The 22,506-nt window shown below is 47.8% G+C and overlaps 1 protein-coding gene across 1 annotated transcript in view; it reads right to left on the bottom strand.

Annotated features, from left to right (window-relative positions):
* The window catches only part of KCNMA1 (potassium calcium-activated channel subfamily M alpha 1), a 657,488-nt gene that overhangs the window by 151,667 nt on the left and 483,315 nt on the right, over positions 1-22,506 (bottom strand). Inside the window, exon 15 of the mRNA XM_048504456.1 lies at positions 8,826-8,894. Coding sequence (XP_048360413.1) covers positions 8,826-8,894 — 69 coding nt within the window. The remainder of the gene's footprint in view (positions 1-8,825; positions 8,895-22,506) is intronic.

Genomic DNA, 22,506 nt, shown 5'->3' with positions numbered 1-22,506 from the left:
GATTTAAATCTGGCACTTCTGCAGATCAACCCAGATATCCTTTGAAAGGGTCTGATACTGATCCCCATGTTTGCAATCACATTTCGTTAGATGTCTTTTGCTGTTTTGATGTCTCTTGTTGTTGTGCTGTATTTCAGTTTCTATGGGTCGTGTGAAAATTTTAAACAGCTAGCTGGGGTACAGACACACACGCACAAACAAACAAACAAACACACAACTTCTGTTCACCCCATAGATTACAAACCTGCATTTCTTGTTGAAAAGTATCTTCCTATCTTGCCTCACCCCACAGTAAACATTTTTTGAAACTCAGGCTGTTTCCGCACGGCCACCCTGGGGGTTGGGTCGGCGTACATGACTCCAACCCTACCCCCCCGGGACTGTTCGCACGAACGGTCCCGGTAACGAAAGGGAAGACGGCACCGCGGAGCGCCGTCATCCGATCGACCTACCTTCTCTGCGACCATCCGGCGCGTCGCCGAGGCCAGGGGACACGCCCCCTTGCCCTGCGCGACCGCTCTGGAGTCGCAGGGCAGGTGGGGGGTGTCCCCAGGCCCGGACGGTCACAGAGAGGGTAGGTCAATTGGGCAAAGGGGAGAGGGATGGTGCCTTCCAGCCGCTGCCGTGCGAACAGCAGTGGCTGGAAGCCGCCGTTTTCCAAAAACCTTGCTCAGGAAGCGAGGTGGGAAAATGGCGGCTTCACGCCACTCGGGAGGAGCGAGGGCTGCGCGGCTGCGAAGTGGCTGTGCCCCCCATGCGAACAGCTCCCTGGGGACAGCATTTTTGCCGTCCCCAGGGCACTGTATTTGGCCCGTGCGGAAAGACCCTTTGTTAAAAACTAGTTAATGGGAAATCAAAAGTCCTAGGGGGCTTTATGAAGCCTTTGAATTAGAGACGTTGCCTATTTTCAGAACTGACTTTCTCTTTTCAGACACTGCACCCTTTCAGAAATACTTTATTTTTAAAGAAAAAATTCCAGCTTGAAACCACTTTGAATTTGGGATAGGTGCCTACATAAATTCAGGCTGTTCTAGGCTTTCCCACCTTCTGCCCATTTGCCCCAAACGTTTCTTCCCAATAGCAGCAACATACATATATTTGTGCAGGAGTGAGAGAAAGAACCTGAAGAATATGGTTGTTCTTGAGCCTTCATAAGGTCCCAAAATCTCACCCCCAAAAAAGTTCCCTGAGTAAAAGTCTCTGTGAAATGTAGGATCCAAATTAGGTGAGTGGGCTAAGAAATGGCAAATGCAGTTCAATGTAGCAAAATGTAAAGTGATGCACATAGGGGCAAAAAAATCCAAACTTCACCTACACGCTACAGGGGTCAGTGCTATCAGTCACACACCAGGAAAGGGATTTGGGCGTCTTAGTTGATAGTTCCATGGGAATGTCAACTCAATGCATGGCAGCTGTGAAAAAGGCAAACTCTATGCTGGGGATCATTAGGAAAGGAGTTGAGAATAAAACTGCAAGGATTGTCATGCCCTTATATAAAGCAGTGGTGCGACCGCACTTGGAGTACTGTGTTCAGTTCTGGTCGCCACATCTCAAAAAGGATATTGAAGAGATAGAAAAAGTGCAGAGAAGGGCAACAAGGATGATTGAGGGACTGGAGCACCTTCCTTATGAGGAGAGGCTGCAGCGTTTGGGACTCTTTAGTTTAGAGAGGAGACGTCTGAGGGGGGATATGATTGAAGTCTATAAAATTATGCATGGGGTAGAAAATGTCGACAGAGAGAAATTGTTCTCTCTTTCTCACAATACTAGAACCAGGGGGCATCCATTGAAAATGCTGGGGGGAAGAATTAGGACTAATAAAAGGAAACACTTCTTCACGCAACGTGTGATTGGTGTTTGGAATATGCTGCCACAGGAGGTGGTGATGGCCACTAACCTGGATAGCTTTAAAAGGGACTTGGACAGATTTATGGAGGAGAAGTCGATCTATGGCTACCAATCTTGATCCTCTTTGATCTAAGATTGCAAATGCCTTAACAGTCCAGGTGCTTGGGAGCAACAGCCGCAGAAGGCCATTGCTTTCACATCCTTCACGTGAGCTCCCAACGGCACCTGGTGGGCCACTGCGAGTAGCAGAGAGCTGGACTAGATGGACTCTGGTCTGATCCTGCTGGCTTGTTCTTATGTTCTTATGTTCTAGTCTGTTGGGACTTCTAGGTCATTAGGTTGGGCACAAGAATCCTGGGAAACTATACTTCTCCGGGGTCTTTCTGCTGGAAATGCTTCAGGCTTGAGAGAAAAAAGGATGCAGGATGCTGAAAAGGAGGGGAAATGCCTGCAGGAATATCTAGGGGCATTGGAGGCCTTTTGGCAAAGCATTGTGGGATGTCAGCAGGATCTCGTAAGAACATAATTCAGGAAAGCAGGAATCCATTCAGAATTGAGATGCACCCAGGTCTGCTTTGGATCCAACCACTATCCTCAGCAGATATATCTTTCTACTTCCAGTGACTTCCATGGGTTCAAACGGGTGTATGCTGAGGACTGCTTGGCAAATAGCTAAGGGGATCCTTGATGATGCACCTCAAGTTGTCGTATTTCCTACCTTGTTTTGTGATGGAGGTATTTATTTCCTCTCCCTTTCAATTTTACAAAATCATCCCAATTAATTTTAAAGAAAGACAGGTGAACCTACCTCAGTGGTGGTGAACCTATGGCACCCCAGATGTTCACGAACTACAATTCCCATCAGCCCCTGCCAGCATGGCCAATTGGCAATGCTGGCAGGGGCTGATGGGAATTGTAGTCCATGAACATCTGGAGTGCCATAGGTTCGTCACCACAGACCTACCTGTTATCTAGAAGTGTGAGTATGTGTGTGTGCATGTGCGCGTGCGCGTGAAGCTCCATTTTTTAAAATGTGTGTTTGGTCAGCGGTAGTAGAAATTTGCAGCAAAGAAAGTGAGCTGGTATTCTTTGACCCAGGAACAAAGTCATGATGCGGCTGGCCTCTACCCGGACCAGGGCCTTTACAGCTCTGGCCCCGGCCTGGTGGAACACCTTACCACCATCTATCGGGGCCCTGCGGGATCTTGGAGAGTTCCGCAGGGCCTGTAAGACCAAATTGTTCCACCGGGCCTTTGGGGGGGCCAGCTGCTGATGAGCGCTCCTCTCCCCGCCCCTTTCTTTTCTTCCCCTTTTACACTCTGGGTCTTAATACTTATGGGGGCCCTCCGCTCTCTCATCTTGTTTTTTTCCAGGGTGGGTTTATGAAGTTTTGTGTTGGACGCCAATGTAATGTAATTTTGTTAATTTATTGTTTTAATGGGGTTTTAATGTAATTGTCATTTTATTATGTTGTTCACCGCCCAGAGCCCTTCGGGGGAGGGGTGGCATATAAAATTAATTATAAATAAATATTAATTAATTAATTTCTGTGAGCCCTGGCTCTTAAGGTTGCCGCTGCTTTGTCCATTCTACCAATGAGCAGAATTGATCCAACATAAGCTTCACATCTGCTGGTGTGTCAGGCAGCTGCTCAGTGGAAACATATTGGATGTACATTTTGAAAGAAAAGTAAAAATCACCTGTCAAATTTGTGCTCCCCCGACCCAAAAAGGTCTTGGTATTTGCCTGCATAAGACAACCATCAGGAATCAAATCCACTTTTTTTTTCACAGATCAAATGCCAGCTCAGGGTTTCAGGAAATACATAGGACCAAAAATGTACATGGATTGGCCTCCAACTGTGCTTTCAAGTAATAACTGAGGTCGATAAAAACCCATCAGCACCAAACAGGGAGGCCAATACTTTTGGAAGTGCAATCCCACCCACCATTTCAAATTCTCAATAAAATGGGGGCAAATTTGATAAACTGCTCATTTAATGAACATAAGAACATAAGAACTAGCCTGCTGGATCAGACCAGAGTCCATCTAGTCCAGCTCTCTGCTACTCGCAGTGGCCCACCAGGTGCCTTTGGGAGCTCACATGCAGGATGTGAAAGCAATGGCCTTAAGAACATAAGACCATAAGAAAGAGCCTGCTGGATCAGACCAGAGTCCATCAAGTCCAGCACTCTGCTCCTCGCAGTGGCCTACCAGATGCCTTTGGGAGCTCACATGCAGGATGTGAAAGCAATGGCCTTCTGCTGCTGCTGCTGCTCCCAAGCACCTGATCTGCTAAGGAATTTACAATCTCAGACCAAATGACCATCCTAGGGTTTCCCTGAGATGACCGTTGTGCAGAAGAACTGCACTTAACCACCGCCTGATGGTCCTGAAAGTGGGATGCACCTGAGCGAGCAGAGACAAAGCAATTAGAACGGCAAAGTCTGGCTGGAGAGACCCAGGGACAAATTTTCAATATGCCAGTCAGCTCACCAGATGACTTTGGGTCAGCTGCTATTATCTCATTCCAGCAGACCCAGCGGGACTGTTGTGACAATCATGTGGAACTTGATACTGCTCTGATGGTGAGATAAAAGGGTGAGGAAATGAGGCCAGAGACTATGAATGAGGAAAAGGGTACCAAGAAAAAGCAGCCGACCTGGGAACAAAAGCATATGAAACACCATCGAAAGAACATGAATGTTTGGCGAAGAAAGGATTCCCTCCAGCTGTGTGAAATGCCTGAATACAGACAATATGGTGTGCCCAGATATGACGCTCTTCCCTGAACCCTTGCATGTCAACAATAACTAAATATTTGGGTGCTGTGTGGTTTCCGGGCTGTATGGCCGTGTTCTAGCAGCATTCTCTCCTGACGTTTCGCCGGCATCTGTGGCTGGCATCTTCAGAGGATCATATGAAACACCATCGAAAGTACATGAATGTTTGGCGAAGAAAGGATTCCCTCCAGCTGTCTGAATACAGACAATATGGTGTGCCCAATATGGTGTGCCTGCTTGGGTGCTGTGTGGTTTCCGGGCTGTATGGCCGTGTTCTAGCAGCATTCTCTCCTGATGCCAGCCACAGATGCAGGCCACAGATGCAGATGCAGGCCACAGATGCAGGTGAAACGTCAGGTGAGAATGCTGCTAGAACACGGCCATACAGCCCGGAAACTACACAGCACCCCAGTGATTCCGGCCGTGAAAGCCTTCGACAATACAAATAACTAAATAACTTCCACGGATTCATCTAGTCATCTGCAAGATTAATTCAGAGAGGTGACTTTAAAATTCTTTCTTTCCTTTATTTCCCCCTAGGGTTGTACCTGAAGGATGAATGACGGGGGAGGAAATGGGGACAAAACTGGAAATGGCCTTGGGGTTGCTCTAGGAATTGCCAAACACTCTATGGCTTAGAGTGTCTGTGAATCCTAGAGTAGGGCCCAACATTATGATGCACCTTCCGGTTTTCTACAGAAGTGACGTCAGCACACCGCCTTGATTCCAGCTTCTCAGTCCTTCCTCACCAAATGCAAGAGGGTCGAGCAACCCTATTTATCCCCTACTTTTCTTCCTAGGGCAGCGGTGGCAAACCTATGGCATGGGTGCCAGAGGTGGCACTCAGAGCCCTCTCTGTGGGCACGCACAAACTGCCCCCCCACACACACACTTCTAGGCTGACTTGGACCGCTGGGATCGATTATTAGGATTAAACCTAAGACCTAGTTTTGGGGAAGCAGTGTAGGTAACCCTGTTAAGCGCTGTTAAAGCTCACTGATTTTCATTCGAAGAACTGAAGTGCAATCCTTTACCTGGGAGTAAGCTCGGTTGCTGGCAACGGGCCTTGCTTCTGAGTAAACCCTCCTAGGGTCGTGATTCACCCATTGGAAGAGTTACACAGTTGCTTCAAAGCAAAGCCACTGACTACCACCAACCTTACTCTCGAGTAACGCATGCCTTGGAGCCAACTGTTTTTTCTAAACCAAAACCTCAGTTTTGAGGTTAAATTGCTGTGTTGGCACTTTGCGATAAATGTGGTTTTTGGGTGGCAATTTGGGCACTCAGGCTTGAAAAGGTTCGCTATCACTGTCCTAGGGGGACCCAAAATAGCTTACAATATTCTCCCCTTCTCCATGTATCCCCGTAGCAACCCTGCCAAAGAGGTGAGTGTGCGAGCAGAAGAATAGCCAGCAGGTCACCCAGGCAGCCTCCCTGGCAGAAGATGGATCTGAGCTTGGATCTCCCAGTTTCTACACCACAACCTGATTGTGGACTTTGCAGAGTTCTCCGGGTGGTGGCCTCCTCTTCTGCTCTCCGGGTGAAAGCCACCATCGGGGGTAAAGGGCTGAACTTAGGGGAAACTAGTCTCTCCAGATAGAATTTCTGTCCAAGAGGATTCTGAGTTTGATCTCAGTTGTCCTTTGTCTTCGGAAGTCAGGTGTGGGCCTGGATCCTTCCATTTTGCTCTGCAAAATGTGAGGTCTTCCTCCAGATCAAGGTGACTTCTCCAGTGGTGGGATCCAAAAATTTTAGTTACAGGTTCCCATGGTGGTGGGATTCAAACTGTGGTTTAGCGCCAATGAAGCTGGGCGGGGCACAACAGGGGCGTGGCCGGACATTCGAGGGGCGGGGCATTCCTGGGTGGGGCTGTGGCAAGGACACAGCCACTGCGCCGGTCCTTGGGTAGGAAACGAATGCACGCAGGCGCAGGCTGCCCCGCACGCCAGTGCACCTCCTGCTAGACTGCTTCAAGTTCTGCGCGCTACTGCTGAGAGGAGGGGCGTAACTAAGGCAACAATCACGTGGCCAAATCACCCATTAGTAACCCCCTCTCGGCACACACAAATAATGAGAAACCTACTCTTGGGAACCTGTGAGAAGCTGCTGGATCCCACCTCTGGACTTCTCCCAAATGAAGAGGGTCCTCTGCCCTCTTCCTTCTTGTCAAAGTCTCCGCATGGTCTGTTTCCTGCAATATTGCAGGATAATTTCCAGTCGTTGGCATAGTGCAGTTCTGTCCAGCAAATAGGACTTTCTCCCCCAATGCCCTTTTACATCTGGAGCTAGAGAAAGCTAGGGAGATGGTCAGTTTTTTAGAGGAACGTTAAAGTAAGTTCTGCTTTATACTTTAACTTTTTACCTCTTACATCTGTAAAAAGTTGGAATTTGGCCTTTTTATGAATTATTGTATTACTGGTTGTTAACCGTAAATAAACATTCAATCAGTCAAAGTCTCTAGTGTCACAGTCAAAGAACAAAACAAGCCTTGGAGAAGGCTGCTCATGCTGGCTCCACGAAGAACAAACATAGAAAGTTCATTTAATATACAGTACTAGAGGGAGCAGGGAAACCATTATTATCACTAACATTATTATTACACCAAAAGTGCCCACAATACATTAAAAGCAGTTTGCTGTTGCTGGCCTTTTATGCCGAGATTAAAATATAAATAGCTAATGTTCACGGGCAGACTGGCCATTCAGCTTACCGGGAAATTTCCCGGTGACCCATTGCCAGTGGTGGGATCCAAAAATTTTAGTAACAGGTTCCCATGGTGGTGGGATTCAAACAGTGGCGTAGCGCCAATGGGGCTGGGCGGGGCACGATGGGGGCGGGGCATTCCTGGGCAGGGCTGTGACAAGGATGCAGCCGCTATGCCGGTCCTTGGGCGGGAAACAAATGCACCCTCCTGCTAGACGGCTTCAAGTTCTGCGCGCTACTGCTGAGGAGCGAAGGAGGGGCGTAACTAAGGCAAAAATCACGTGGCAAAATCACCCATTAGTAACCCCCTCTCGGCACACACAAATAATTAGTAACCTACTCTCGGGAACCTGTGAGAACCTGCTGGATCCCACCTCTGCCCACTGCCCTAGGTGGCCACTGGCGACCCAGCAACTCAGGAGCCACTTGGGGTTGATTGCTGGAGAGTCTTCTGTGTCATGCGCCCTCAGTTGCACAGAAACAATGAGGAAGTGGCAAGTGGGCAAAATGGCGGCTTGGCTGAGGACACTTCGCAGGAGGAGAATCCCTTGGTAAACAAAAAACGGTGGGGGAAAGCCACTGTGAAGCAAACAGCTGCGGGGCCAGTAGTGCCTGCATCAGTGGTCTCGGTTTGGCCTGTTCCCCTGATCCCTCAGTCCGTGTCCTTCCCTCTCCCTGCTGTGTCCCTCACTGCCAGTTCCTGGAAGCTCAGAGCTGCATTCCTGCACTCTGGAAAGCACAAGGAACAGTGAAGGCACTAGAAGGGTCTGCAACCTGCGGCTCTCCAGATGTTCATGAACTACGATTCCCATCAGCCCCTGCCAGCATGGCCAATTGGCTGATGGGAATTGTAGTTCATGAACATCTGGAGAGCCAAAGGGGCTGATGGGAACTGTAGTTCATGAACATCTGGAGAGCCACAGGGGCTGATGGGAACTGTAGTTCATGAACATCTGGAGAGCCACAGGGGCTGATGGGAATTGTAGTTCATGAACATCTGGAGAGCCGCAGGGGCTGATGAGAATTGTATTTCATGAACATCTGGAGATCCACAGGGGCTGATGGGAATTGTGGTTCATGAACATCTGGAGAGCCGCAGGTTGCAAACCCCTGCACTAGATGAACAATAATGTTGTTGTTGTTGATGATGATGATAAGCAGAAGAGTTTGGAACCTCAGACAGCCACGTTCCAGTATTTCAACTGGAGAAATCCCTCATGAAGGTCAAGAGGGGAAAACCATCCTCAAAGTTTAACGAAAGCAAGCCCCCAAAGCAGCAGAAATGAAAACACCCACACGATGGGAGTCCGGTTCAGGGGAGAGATGATGCAGCCATTTGAGTAGGTTACATACGCTGGTGGGAAGTGATGTTGCAACAACTTGGGATACAGGTAGAAAATCCCATTTGGGGGAGGAAAGGGAGAAAGCTTGGAAGCAGGCCAGGTAATCAAAGGTGCCCAAACCAGTCCGTTCTTGTCAACAGCCACATACCTGCTTTCCCGTTTTTCCGACTTGTATTCTATGGCTATCATTAAGAGCCTCAGCTTCGCAAAGACCAGTCTGGTGGAAGAGATAAAAAAGAAAAAAACGAAGAGATGTCACTAAAGTGATGGAACACTTTTTCTCACAAATGCTATCAGGACATGATCGCAGTTGAAAACAAGTGGCAATTCTGTTCCTGCTACCATTAAGCCTCCGTCTTTACCCAGGGTAAAAGAAAATATTGGGTTGCGCTGTTTGTGTCAGAGTATATTTTAAGAACCTAGACTGAGGTGAATAGCAATTGTTCCTGCTGCTTCCCCACTTGTGTGTCTTCACACTTCTTTAAAAGTGAAACTGGCAAAACAGAGAACTATTACTTGAGAACTCTTTTAAAAAACAAATTAACATTTACCAGTGATCGATCAATCATTCATTCATTTATTCGTTCGTTCGTTCGTTCGTTCGTCCGTTCGTTCATTCTTTCGTTCTTTCGTTCGTTCGTTCGTTCTTTGATTTATATGCCGCTCTTCCAAATTGGCCCAGAGCGGCCCACATCAAATTCAAAGATATACAATTTCATCTAAAATACTAATTCGATAAAAGCATGAACGGCTCAACTAATACAGACATGCTAAAAAACCAAGCAACGGGAACAATATCCTCTCGTACTCCCAAGTCACACCAAATGAGTAACTTAAGTGCACTCTAGATTGTGTGAAGGAAAAATCCTGCTTGCCCTAAAGTTCACAGATTTGTTCTTTTTCATACACAGACAACTGTAACTATAAACAAGGATGGATTTCTAAGTTTTTACGTTATTCAGACCAGATGCCATGTCATTGTTCCCACTCGTAATGCACACATGCAAATGTTGCGTGAGACAGTAAGACACATGAATGACACCATGAATTGAGGTTTCTAGAAAGCTGTACTCTGCAAGCCTTTCTATAGCCTTAGTTAGAAGCCAACAGGCAGACACTGATACACGCATCAGCTAGTGTTGCCAGGTTCAGGTTGGGTGATAACTGGAGATTTTGGAATTGCATGGGGTTTCGGGCCGGGCCACAACAGGGGGGGCATAATACCATCCAGACCACCCTCCAAAGCAGCCAAGTTATCCAGTGGCCCAGCTTCTAATTATGCTTGGCCAAATTCCACAAATTGTGCACAAAACATAATGTGGGGCATTCAGCATCTTCTGAAGAAAGTGGATGATAGGTCAGTTTAAGGTCTCACTAGCAGGGATTAGCAAAGCAGGGGTACCGAAGAAGATAAGAGGACGAACTTTTAGGTTAAAGACCAAAAGGGCACCAGGAATATCTTTTGCTCAGTGTCCCCCATTTAAATAATGCCTTCCCAAGGAGCTGATCACAATATGAATTACCTTCCAGGTAGATAAAATTAGGGGGGGAGCCCTTAAAAAAAGAAGAAAAAGCGGGGGAAATGGTATTGTCAAAGGCTTTCATGGCCGGAATCACAGGAGTGTTGTGGGGTTTCCGGATTGTATCACCGTGTTCCAATAGAATTTTCTCCAGATGTTTTGCTAGCATCTGCGGCTGGCAGATCCTCTGTAGATCCTCTGAAGATGCCAGCCACAGATGCAGGCGAAACATCAGGAGAAACATCAGGAGAAAATGCTACTCAAACACAGCCATATAGCCCAGAAACCCCAAACACCCCAAGAAAAAAACCATTCTGTTTTTCCAACAACCCATTGTCTGTCAGGAAAGCTTCCTGTCAGGACTGCAACTCCCAGCATGCACTGGCTCCCACCTTTTTCCAAAAAGAGCGGGAAAACAAACTGAGGAGCTACATTCCACCAGAGCTTCAGAACCAATGGGAGACCAGGAGCTGGGAGGAGGGGAAAAGCTGATTGGTTGCTGACTATTTTTGTAAATAGTTTAAATACTGGAACTGAGGATACGAATCCTCAGTTCCAGCACCCTGTACCTAGGGCGACATACGTCAAGGAAGTTCTTCTTTTTTAAGCTGCTTTGTTTGAGTGTGCTCAGCCTTACACTTCCCAAATGTGGGCTGTGCCTGGGAATGGGACGTGGCCATACAATGACCCGCTCCTACTTGGAGACAGGGTTGCCATCCTCCAGGTGGGGTCAGGAGATCTCCTGGAATTACAACTGATCTCCAGACGACAGAGACCAGTTCTCCTGGAAAAAATGGCTACTTTGGAGGGTGGACTAGATGGCATTAGGCCTTGCTAAGGCCCCTCCCCTCCTCAGACTCCACCCTCCCCAGGATCTACCTCCAAATTTCCACGCATTTTCCAACCTTGGGCTTGCCAGTCTATGCTGGAGGTGAGGGATCAGCTTCACCTGCTGTGGGAAGGGAGAAGATGCCTTGGGGCAGAATGACTCATTGGAGGCATCGATGAATCTATCAGTCTTCAGTGGGCAAGAGAAGACAGCCTTCCTCCCAGATGCTGGGAGACATCAAGGTATACGTCAGTGGTGGTGAACCTTTGGCACTCCAGATGTTATGGACTACAATTCCCATCAGCCCCTGCTAGCATGGCCAATTGGCAGTGGCTGATGGGAATTGTAGTCCATAACATCTGGAGTCCCAAAGGTTCGCCACCACGGGGATACGTCAACCCAGAATTGTATTTGGCCCTCTCCCTTGAAAGGACCACAGCCAAGTCTTTGCTCTCATCACAGCTCACGCTGGTCTGGCCTTAACATGGCTGAAACAAAGGTGTTCCAGGGAAAAATGGCACCCGGGGACAATAACTGCTCTGGGCGCTCCCCACTTCTGCGCCCCCCTGTGCCCCTCTTATCATCAGGCCTGCGCTCCCCCACCCCCCACTTACCTACAGGGCCCAGCCTTGGGTGCTGGCAAGCAGCGCCCCAGCACAAGGGAGCAGCCAGGCAACGGGTGCCAGCCAGGTCACTGTGCCACAGGAGAAGTTTTCAAGGCAAGAGGCAAATGGAAGTGGTTTGCCAGTGGGAGATGGGCCCTACCCTTTTTGGGTCCCATAGAATTGTACCCCCTGAAGCAAAGTCCTCCAAACCTGGATGGGGTCCACCAGAAATTCCCCATTGACAGCAATGCAGCTAAGTCACTGCAGAACAAAGAATGTTCAATTCTATGGGACCCAAAAAGGGTAGGGCCCATCTCCCACTGCCCCCTGAAGCAAAGTTCCCCAAACTTGGATGGTGTCCTCCAGAGACTCTCCTGAAGATACCCTGAAAATTTTGTGACTGTACCTTCAGAAATGTGCACCCCACAGCCCTCCACCAGAAATTCCCCATTGACAGAAATGAAGCTAAGTCACTGCAGAACAAAGAATCTTGGGCAAATTTCTGGGGGTGCCTGCGGGGGTGTAGTTTGGTTCAGGGGTGCTAAAGTTATGGACCCTCAAAAGGGTAGCCCCCATCTCCTTAGCTCCCATTGGAAAGAATGGGGGATGGGGCACCCCTTTTGGTGGTCCATAACTTTGGCCCCCCTGAACCAAACTGCACCAAACATAGGAGGTATCATCAGGACAGTCACTGGATGATACACTGAAATTTTGGTGCTGATATGTCTAAAAATGCTCCCCCTGCAGGCCGTAATGGGAAACATAAAAAAAAATAAAAACGCATCCAAAATTCTCGGACGTTCCCACAGATTCGGGGCAGTCCGAATCTGCAAGGTTTGGAATTCGGCCAATCCAAGCCCATTGATCCAAATCTGGTCCGAATCCAAATTGGAACAAATCTGGCTAGTATCGACCAACTCTAACATCCAAGATCTTCATGCTCAAATAAGGTTTTGAATTTGCAACTCTGCAATCCTAGCCCAATATAACATACTTAAATTCTTGGCTTTGAGGACAACAGACACAAACTGGTTGAATAGCAATTTTCTCTTCCCAGAGATTCTTGGAAACATCTGAGTTACAAAAAGCTTATGGTTTTAACAGAGATTATCAATGTAAGTTTGTGGTATAATCAGGACATGAAGAAAAGTCTTTTTTTCACTAGAAACAGAACTACTTTAAAACAGCTGGATCGTTTGCACCCTATGTAAGTATCATGTGGAGATCCACAAAGAAATGGGAAATTACATCATAATCTTTATAATGTTTTAATCTCTTTCCCTTGTTTTTAACTACCAACATCATTTGTTAACAGGAGCCATTTGAACACAGGTGTTCCTGAACACAGGAGATGAGGCCAAGTGTGCCTGCCTGCCCGCCCAGGGGGAAATATATTTTTCTCCTAATTAAATCAGGGTTTTTGAGGGGCTGAGATTCTCACTTGCATAAATTAAAGAGGAAATCTTCTGTATTGTTGTTTCACTAAAACATCCCGATGAGAATCTAGGGCAGTGGTGGCGAACCTATGGCACTCCAGATGTTCATGGACTACAATTCCCATCAGCCCCTGCCATGCCAATTGACCATGCTGCAGTGCCATAAGTTCACCAACACAGAACTAGGGATAGATCTATCATCCCTGTGTTCCATGCACCCGCCCCTGGCTCCCCGTGCCCCACTTACAGAAGCCAGCGGAGAGGGTGCGGCTCGGACAGGTGGCTCAGATGGGCACTGCGGTGGCAGGCCAGCTCTTCGGTTGGCCTGCACTGCGGTGCTCGCCTGGGTCAAGTGCCATGGCGCCCCACCCCCCTGCCCTCCCTGGGGAGGGCAGAAGCCAGTCTGCAGGGAGGGGGCAGGGCTCAGCAGATGGCAGATGCCTGTCTGGGCCACCCACTGCAGCACCATGGCCCCCCCGGCTGACCTGCAGGAGGGGGTGGGGCTTGGCAGTGGGCGGCTCAGACGCATGCCATTTTGTCATGTGGGGCGACCGGTGCCCTTTCACTTGACTAATTGGCATGCACCCCGAGGACATGGAATATCCCATGTCCCCATTAGCACTACGCCACTGCCTGGCTGTAGTGCCAATTCCCCAAAATAAGTCAGGAGGCATTGCCTGGCATACCAGCATCATGCCAGCATGCTGATGTAACTTTGGTTAAAGCCAGAAGTGACTTTGGGCACAGTTGTGTATTTTGCAAAAACTCTATGGCAGTGTTTTCCAACCTTTTCGACATCACGGTACCCTTGACCTCACTCTTCATATATCACAGTACCCCTGTCATCCTCCCCCCACCTTCCCCTCCCAGTTCCCCTGCTTGCCACCCCCCCCCCACTTTTTCCTCCCAGGGTGAAGGGAAACACTGGGTGGGGGGAGTGGCTGATGACCTTGCGGCAGGCCCCGCCCCCTGGGCCAACTCCATATCCTTGCTGGTGCCGGTGGGAGACACCAAAAAAGTGAGGGGGTCTGGTAGCATTGCCGCGGTACCCCTGGGACATGCTCACGGCACCCCAGGGTACCACGGAACCCTGGTTGGGAATTGCTGCTCTATGGTTTTACTGTGCTTCGGGAGACCCGACATCTTGAATTGGACATCACCGGAAAAGTTTTGCAAAACAATGAATTAAAAGCTACGGCTTTCTCTCTTTTTTTTTAGATATTTGTACCCACTGTTCTTCCTGATGGGGACCCAACACGACAGGCACACTTTGTGATTTTCTCCTCAGAATATGTAGGTTTATAGTAGCATCCTTAGAGATCCACAAGGCTTTCAGAGTATGAACTTTCAAGAGTCCAAGTGTTCTTCATCAGGTACCTGCATCAGAGCTCTGGCTCTCAAAAGCTTACACACGCCCCTTCCCAAATCTCGTTGGTCTCTAAGACTTGGATCCAGTGGTGGGATTCAAATAATTTAACAACTGGTTGTTTACAAGCACCATTTAAACAACCGGTTTTGACGAAGTGGTGCGAACCGGCTTAATCCCACGACTGCTTGAATCTAAGTGCTCTACCCTCTGAAATTTTCTTCTTCTTCGCCCAGGATTATTGCACAGAACTCTGTTCTTACTTGAGCCAGTGCAGTGCAGTGCAGTGGTCAGAGTATAAGATTAGGTTCTTGGAGGCCTGGGTTCAAAATTTCCCACTTTGCCATCCGCTCACTCACTTAAATGGGGAATAAAATGCACATTGCCCTGAGCTCCTAAAAGGATTAAAATGAGATAGCTATAAAGGCCTACAAATAGCAGTTACTCTCCACTGTTACAATTACTCCAGTGTTACCAGACTTCAGTGCTAAAAAAAAAAACCCAACAGAATCTGCTGACAGTATACCAAACTCATCTGAACAATTTTAGGGGGCCTTGAACCTCTTCTGATTTTTTTCATCTAAGAAAAGTTGTGTTTCTCTTGGTAGTTTTAGATAATCTTGCTTTAAGATTATCACCCAATACCGAACAGCAGTCGACTCGACAAAGTCTGCTTCTGAAGCATGACAGACATTTTGCCATTTCACCTGCTCCAGCCAAGTATAGTTTTAGAAGAAGAAGAAGAAGAAGAAGAAGAAGAAGAAGAAGAAGAAGAAGAAGAAGAAGAAAAGAAGAAGAAGAAGAAGAAGAAGAAGAAGAAGAAGAAGAAGAAGAAGAAGAAGAAGAAGAAGAAGAAGAAGAAGAAGAAGAAGAAGAGGAGGAGGAGGAGGAGGAGGAGGAGGAGGAGGAGGAGGAGTTTGGATTTATACCCCCTTTCTCTCCTGCAGGAGACTCAAAGGGACTTACAATCTCCTTGCCCTTCCCCCCTCACAACAAACACCCTGTGAGGTAGATAGGGCTGAGAGAGCTCTGAGAAGCTGTGACTAGCCCAAGATCACCCAGCTGGTGTGTGTGGGAGTGTACAGGCTAAACTGAATTCCCCAGATAAGCTTCCACAGCTCAGCTGGAAGAGCTGGGAATCAAACCCGATTCCTCCAGATTAGATACATGAGATCTTAATCATTGCTGTTCTACCAAACCTGATTATTGCAAGGAGGGGGCCACCTTATTGTGGACTCCTGCTTGCCAAGTCTCTTTTGAGTCTCTTAAACGTGCTTTTACTACTGAACCAATTCTGAGGCATCCTGATCTGGCTAGACCCTTTATTCTTCATGCGGATGCTTCCAATAAAGCCCTCGGAGCATCCCTCCTTCAGTGTGATGAGGTGGGTCGATTACACCCTTGTGCGTATTTATCTAAGAAGTTTTCTGGGCCAATTTCATTACAATTATACAGCAACCGATTCACTTCCCTTTTCGGGAACAAACGATAAACTCGTTCTGCGATCTTCTGTTATCGTGGAAAGGAAGACATCCTTTATAACGATAAAAATATCCACGCTCCGAGCACGGCAGTGGGCAACGCCACATTCTAATTGCTACCGAGGTTTAATTAATCTGAGTCAAGGAGTCGCATTATCATTAACGTGTTGGTTAGGCTTGACTTATAGTCTCTCGTTAATTTTAAACCTGAAAGCAGGTAATTAAGCCTCTAGATAATCAAATGCTTCAAGCGAATGCCAATGTGGTGAGCAGGCGCCCAGAGCTCAACAAAGAGCCCTTCTCTGTGGATGACTTTGCTGCAGTACAAAAGATAGCCGTGGATTCAGGGCAGGGACATCAGAATGTGTTTCCAAGGACCACAGGGAAACGCAGCTGTTTCACCAATGGAAAAGGCTTGGAGCTGCAGACCCCGGGGGGTTGCTTCATATCAGTCCTGCCCAACAGGGCCCAATTAGCAATAATACAAAATGGCACAAGGAGCATTTGAGTTCTTATGTTTATCAGGAGCCATTTTCGGCCAAGATTCATACAGGATGATATAAGGCAGTGATGGTGAACCTTTTTGAGACCGAGTGCCCAAACTGCAACCCAAAACCCACTTATTTATCGCAAAGTGCCAACACGACAATGTATCCTGAATACTGAGGTTTTAGTTTAGAAAAAATGTTTGGCTCCGAGGCGTGTGTTGCTCGGGAGTAAGCTTGGTGGTAGTTGTTGACTTTGCTTTGAAGCAACCATGCAACTCTTCCAATGGGTGAATCACGACCCTAGGAGGGTTTACTCAGAAGCAAGCCACATTGCCAGCAACCGAGCTTACTCCCAGGTAAAGGATCACGCTTTAGTTCTTCGCATGAAAATCAATGGGGTTTAACAGTGCTTAACAGGGTTATCTACACTGCTCCCCCAAAACTAGGTCTTAGGTTTAATGCTAATAATCGAGTCCAGCGGCACAGGCCAGCCTAGATGTGTGGGCGGGGGGCAATTTCCCCCCCCACATGATGAACTCTGTTTGTGCGTGCCCACAGAGAGGGCTCTGAGTGCCACCTCTGGCACCCGTGCCATAGGTTCACCATCACTGTTATAAGGAATGCCCGTATCATCCACTATTAAATCAAGTCAATTGCAAACCTTTATTAACTACTACAGACTCATGTGTTGGTGAGCGCTTCAATCAGTAAAACAGTTCTGCTCACACAAAGGGCTAAATTCAACCCCCCCGTGGTATCATGGTCAGCGTGCTGGAGAACCTGGTTCAAACCTCGCTCTCCTGTGGAAGCTTGCTGGGTGATCTTGGCCCAGTCACACAAGCTCAGCATAACCTGCCTTATTGGGTTACTGCAATGGCGTAGCGCCAACTGGGCCAGGTGGGGCACAGCGCCCCGGGTGGAGCAGCAGAGGGGGTGTGGTGTGGCGTTCCGAGGATGTTTCAGGGCGGGTGCTGCAGCAGGGGCACAGGGTGCGTGCGTGCCCCTGGCACAGTTCCCTCTCAGTCCACCTCTGAGTTACTGGCAGGATAAAATGGAGTAAAGCAGAATGACATAAGCCACTGTGAATGTCTGTTGGGAAGAAAGGTGGGGTATAAATTAAGTCAGCGTGCCCCTTTCTGAGCCTGTGGGTACTACTAAAATTCTGACACAGAACAACAGTTGCAATCTCAAAATGGTGGCCACAGGAGTAGGAGCCAACCACAGAATGGCTGCCATAAGACACAGTGTCTTACATATAGAAGAGGCCCAGGTATGCGGGCAAAGGAGGTTAAGTTGAAAAAAAATACACTGGGAAAGAACAGTGAGATAGAATGAGAGCAACTGCCACTGAAATAATGTTATTTTAATTTGCCTTTGCCCATTGGATCTCCAGTGGCCAATCAGAAGCACCTGGCCCCACCCACTTTCTAAAAACACTTGGTGGGTGTCAAAAAAAGTTATTGGTGACCCTTGAAGTAAACCATAGAAGCCGCTTCTGAAGTTTGCCCACCACATGGAAATGAAGCGGGCAGGGTGGGCAGCTCAGAAGGGTCCCTTGAGTCTTCTGCATTTATTGTTATAAAGTATTAGTTTTTCAGCCTCCTAATTGCAGAGATATGTTTGACCATATAGCGGCATTGGGCATACATATCTGAGGGACCGCATCTCCCCGTATTGTCCCACTATGGCCCTCCGCTCTTCCCTAACCCTGGCCCAAAAAAGATCCGGCCTTTACAGCCCTGGCCCCTACCTGGTGGAACAGGCTCCCTAAGGAGACCAGGGCCCTGCGGGACCTACAGAGTTTCCGCAGGGCCTGTAAAATGGACCTGTTCCACCAGGCTTTTGGCCAGCAGGGATAGCCATCAGACCCCATATCATCTAGGCCTCCGGTGGGCAGGGTTGGGGTTAGGAGAATGAAGTCGCCATACTTGTATAAAATTGTTGTGCTGGGAATTTTAATCTACTGTTGTATATTGGTTTTATTGTTTTATTTGATATGAAAATGTTGTACACCGCCCTGAGCCTTCTGGGGAGGGTGGTTTAAAAATGGAATGAATGAATGAATGAATGAATGAATGAATGAATGAATGAATGAATGAATGGTGGCAATTCTATTAAATACGTGAAAGTTGGTGATCCCCTTTTAGCAAACCATTGCATTTTTTCCCCTGTGCTATGCAAAAATGAAAATATCATTTGAGACCTCATACCAGTTTTACAAAATAAGGTGTAGATAATTTCTTTAAAAACTGTTATCCAAATTATTGTCAAAGGCTTTCACCACTGGAATCACTGGGGTGTTGTGAGATTTCGAACAGGATGATCCTCTGAAGATGCAAGCCACAGATGCAGGCAAAAGGTCAGGAGAAAATGCTACTGGAACACAGCCATACAGACCGGAAACCCCCCAACACCGCTGTTATCCAAATTTTCTGACACAAACCAATGTAAATGTGGGGGGGGGGGTTGCCCTGACTTGGATGGTTCAGGTTAGCCTCATTTTGTTAGATCTCAGATCAGAAACTAAACTGAGTCAGCCTTGGTGAATACTTTAGATGGGAGACCCCTGCGAAAGTCCAAGGTCGCTACCCAGAGGAAGTCAATGGCAAACCACCTCTCGATATCTCTTGCCTTGACAAACCAATAGGTTCGTCATAAGTCAGCTGGGCGCATTCCACCTCCACCAGAGGCTTACAATGTCATGTGGAAGATGCTGCGTAGAGCTCTCTTTTTTCTAAAGTCCGATATTCAAACGTTGGAACCATTACCCTGATCGTTATGCATCGAGCCAAGATCATGGGCACACCTTCAAACCCACCCTGGTACGTCCTGGTTGAGCCATCCCTGGCTGAGATTTCTTCATCAAGGGCGTATCAAGAAAAGGATAGGAAGCAGATTTTCAGTTTTCCAGGGCAGCCCAATGAAATCCTTCTGATACAGCACCTAAGGCCCCTTCCGCACACGCTAAATAATGCGTTTTCAAACCACTTCCACGACTGTTTGCAAGTGGATTTTGCCATTCCGCACAGCTCCAAAGAGCACTGAAAGCAGTTTGAAAGTGCATTATTCTGCATATGCGGAAGGAGCCTTTCATTCGTTGGCCTTACCCTGCATAGCTGCAGCTCTGTGGCTCATAGAAATCTGGTCCCTTGTATCCATTCAGTTTTCTGCTGTGTGAACTTCTAGGTCAGTGATGGCGAACCTTTTTGAGACCGAGTGCCCAAACTGCAACCCAAAACCCACTTGCTTATCGCAAAGTGCCAACACGGCAATTTAACCTGAATACTGAGGTTTTAGTTTAGAAAAAAACAGTTGACTCCGAGGCGTGCATTACTCGGGAGTAAGCTTCGTGGTAGTTGGTGGCTCTGCTTTGAAGCAACCGTGCAACTCTTCCAATGGGTGAATCACGACCCTAGGAGGGTTTACTCAGAAGCAAGCCCCATTGCCAGCAACCGAGCTTGCTCCCAGGTAAAGGATTGCACTTTAGTTCTTTGCATGAAAATCAGTGGGGTTTAACAGCGCTTAACAGGGTTACCTACACTGCTTCCCCAAAACTAGGACTTAGGTTTAATGCTAATAATCGAGCCCAGCGGCCCAGGCCAGCCTAGATGTGTGGGGGGGGGGGGCGACTCTGTTTGCACGTGCCCACAGAGAGGGCTCTGAGTGCCACCTCTGGCACCCGTGCCATAGGTTCGCCACCACTGTTCTAGGTGAATGACAGTTGATTCAATATTTTGAAGGATCGCTTATCTGCAGACTGTTATCTAGCTCGGACCTGTATGTCTTCACCCTGTTTGCATTTATGGTAACTTGACTGTTGACATGGTTGACATTTCGTGCTCCCTGGATCCTAGTGACAGCTGATGACAGCATTTCCTCACCAGAACTACTACCCGGCTGGGAGAAGTGGCAACGGGGTCAGCCATGTGAATCTGTCAGGCGGTGGATCTAGACTGCAGATACACAGGATATCCTTCACCAGTTTTTCATTTGAAAAATATTATGCTGAAAAAGACATTTTAGTAGAACCAAAGGGCACCCGTTGCACATGTTTCCACTCACAGGAGGGATATTTAATACTCCACAAAAGAGCGTTTTGGGAAGACAGTGAAACTGAATCCGACTGAGGATGCATAAACACAAGAGCTCTGCTGCAGAACCACGACACGCAACACGCCCCGCCCCCGCAGAACACTAAATCTGCACCAAGAAGTCAGTCATCGTTGTGGTGTAGAAAAAAAAACCCTTTTTAAAAAACCCTAACCCACCCAACTCGCCAGCAAAGTCTGCGCATGGAAACCACTGAGGTTTGAGAATTGGAACTGCAGCAGCGGCACAGAGGCTGCTACAGGGACAGCAAGGAGGAGGGGAAGAAGTGTGAGGTTGACACTGGAAGTGGCAGGGAGTGGGGAGGCCAGAAAAAGTGGTAAGGGGGGGGGACGGGATTTCTCCTCATTTCTGTCCCTCCCCACCCCCTTGTTTGTTTATAATGGCATAACCTGAACTCATCCACCAGCACTTATGGCGTGACTATTTTCACTTTGCTGGATATGATTGAAGTCTATAAAATATGATTGGGATATGATTGAAGTCTACAAAATTATGCATGGGGTAGAAAATGTTGACAGAGAAAAATTGTTCTCTCTTTCTCACAGTACTAGAACCAGGGGGCATCCATTGAAAATGCTGGGGGGAAGAATTAGGACGAATAAAAGGAAACACTTCTTCACGCAACGTGTGATTGGTGTTTGGAATATGCTGCCACAGGAGGTGGTGATGGCCACTAACCTGGATAGCTTTAAAAGGGGCTTGGACAGATTTATGGAGGCGAAGTTGATTTATGGCTACCAATCTTGATCCTCTTTGATCTGAGATTGCAAATGCCTTAGCAGACCAGGTGCTTGGGAGCATCAGCCGCAGAAGGCCATTGCTTTCCCATCCTGCATGTGAGCTCCCAAAGGCACCTGGTGGGCCACTGCGAGTAGCAGAGTGCTGGACTAGATGGACTCTGGTCTGATCCAGCAGGCTCTTTCTTATGTTCTTATGTTCTTAATCCAGCTCCACACCTTTCAAAGGCTGGGAAGCAGCTGGACCTAACATATGCCTACATATTTGTGGTTATGCTGCAAATTAAATTAGGTCACAAATTAATCAGGTGCATCTGCCTCAGTGGCCAGACTGGGATGAACCAGGTGGTCTGATCTTGCCGGATCTCAGAAGCTAAGCAGGGTTGGCCCTGTTAGGATTTGGATGAGAAACCTGCCAGGAAGTGCAGGGTGGTTATGCAGAGGGAGGCAACAGCAAACCACCTCTGCATTCCTCTTGCCTTATAAACCCTACTCAGTGTCAGGCAGGAGCCTAGCACCAGGTAAGGGGGCACCAGGACAGGTGGCTGATGGACAGTTACTTTCACTTTGCCTAGGCAACCAAGTAGAGGCGCCTGGGGCCAGGTGTCCTTATCTCAGTTCTTTGACCTTGAGTTGTTTTGCATTCTTTCCCTCTGCACTTTCTGCAGAGCTAAGGGATGGGGGAGGAGAACTGGGGTGGACATATTGGGGGTGTTTGGTTGTTTAGCCAGAATTGACTTTTTCCCTCTTGCCAACTGATGTCTGCCAATAAAGACTTCTAAACCTTCAAGTTACAGAGTCTGATTTGAGTTATGGCTTGACACTCGGTTGCCATAAACTGGCTATGACTTGACAGCACTTTACGTACATACGTCTGCCTCCCTTGAGAACTTACCTGATTCTTTTTTTTTCGTTGTCAACCAAAATATTATGAGAGTAGCAAACTATGCAAGCCTATTCTGGGACTACAGTTGCCCAAAAGCCTACAGAAAAATAATGTCCCGTTCTCTGATGGAGATACAATGTGTAGAAATGGGAAGTTGATGTCTTCCAATGGCAGAAAGGTAAATTACATCAACTAGTAAATAACATGCCGTTAAGCCTCTCTTAAAGGGGCAGGACTTTTCCCCCCTCCAGGAAGTCTCCAGGCCTGACCACACGCTACTTTAACACAAAGAATGATGCAGCTGGCCTCCACTCAGGCCAGGGCCTTCACGGCTCTGGCCCCTGCCTGGTGGAACACTCTACCACCTGCTA

The sequence above is a fragment of the Sphaerodactylus townsendi genome, linkage group LG07, assembly GCF_021028975.2.
Source record: "Sphaerodactylus townsendi isolate TG3544 linkage group LG07, MPM_Stown_v2.3, whole genome shotgun sequence".
Lineage (NCBI taxonomy): Eukaryota > Metazoa > Chordata > Lepidosauria > Squamata > Sphaerodactylidae > Sphaerodactylus > Sphaerodactylus townsendi.
The sequence above is the reverse complement of the archived record's forward strand: the minus strand, read 5'-3'. Positions and strand labels throughout refer to the sequence as shown.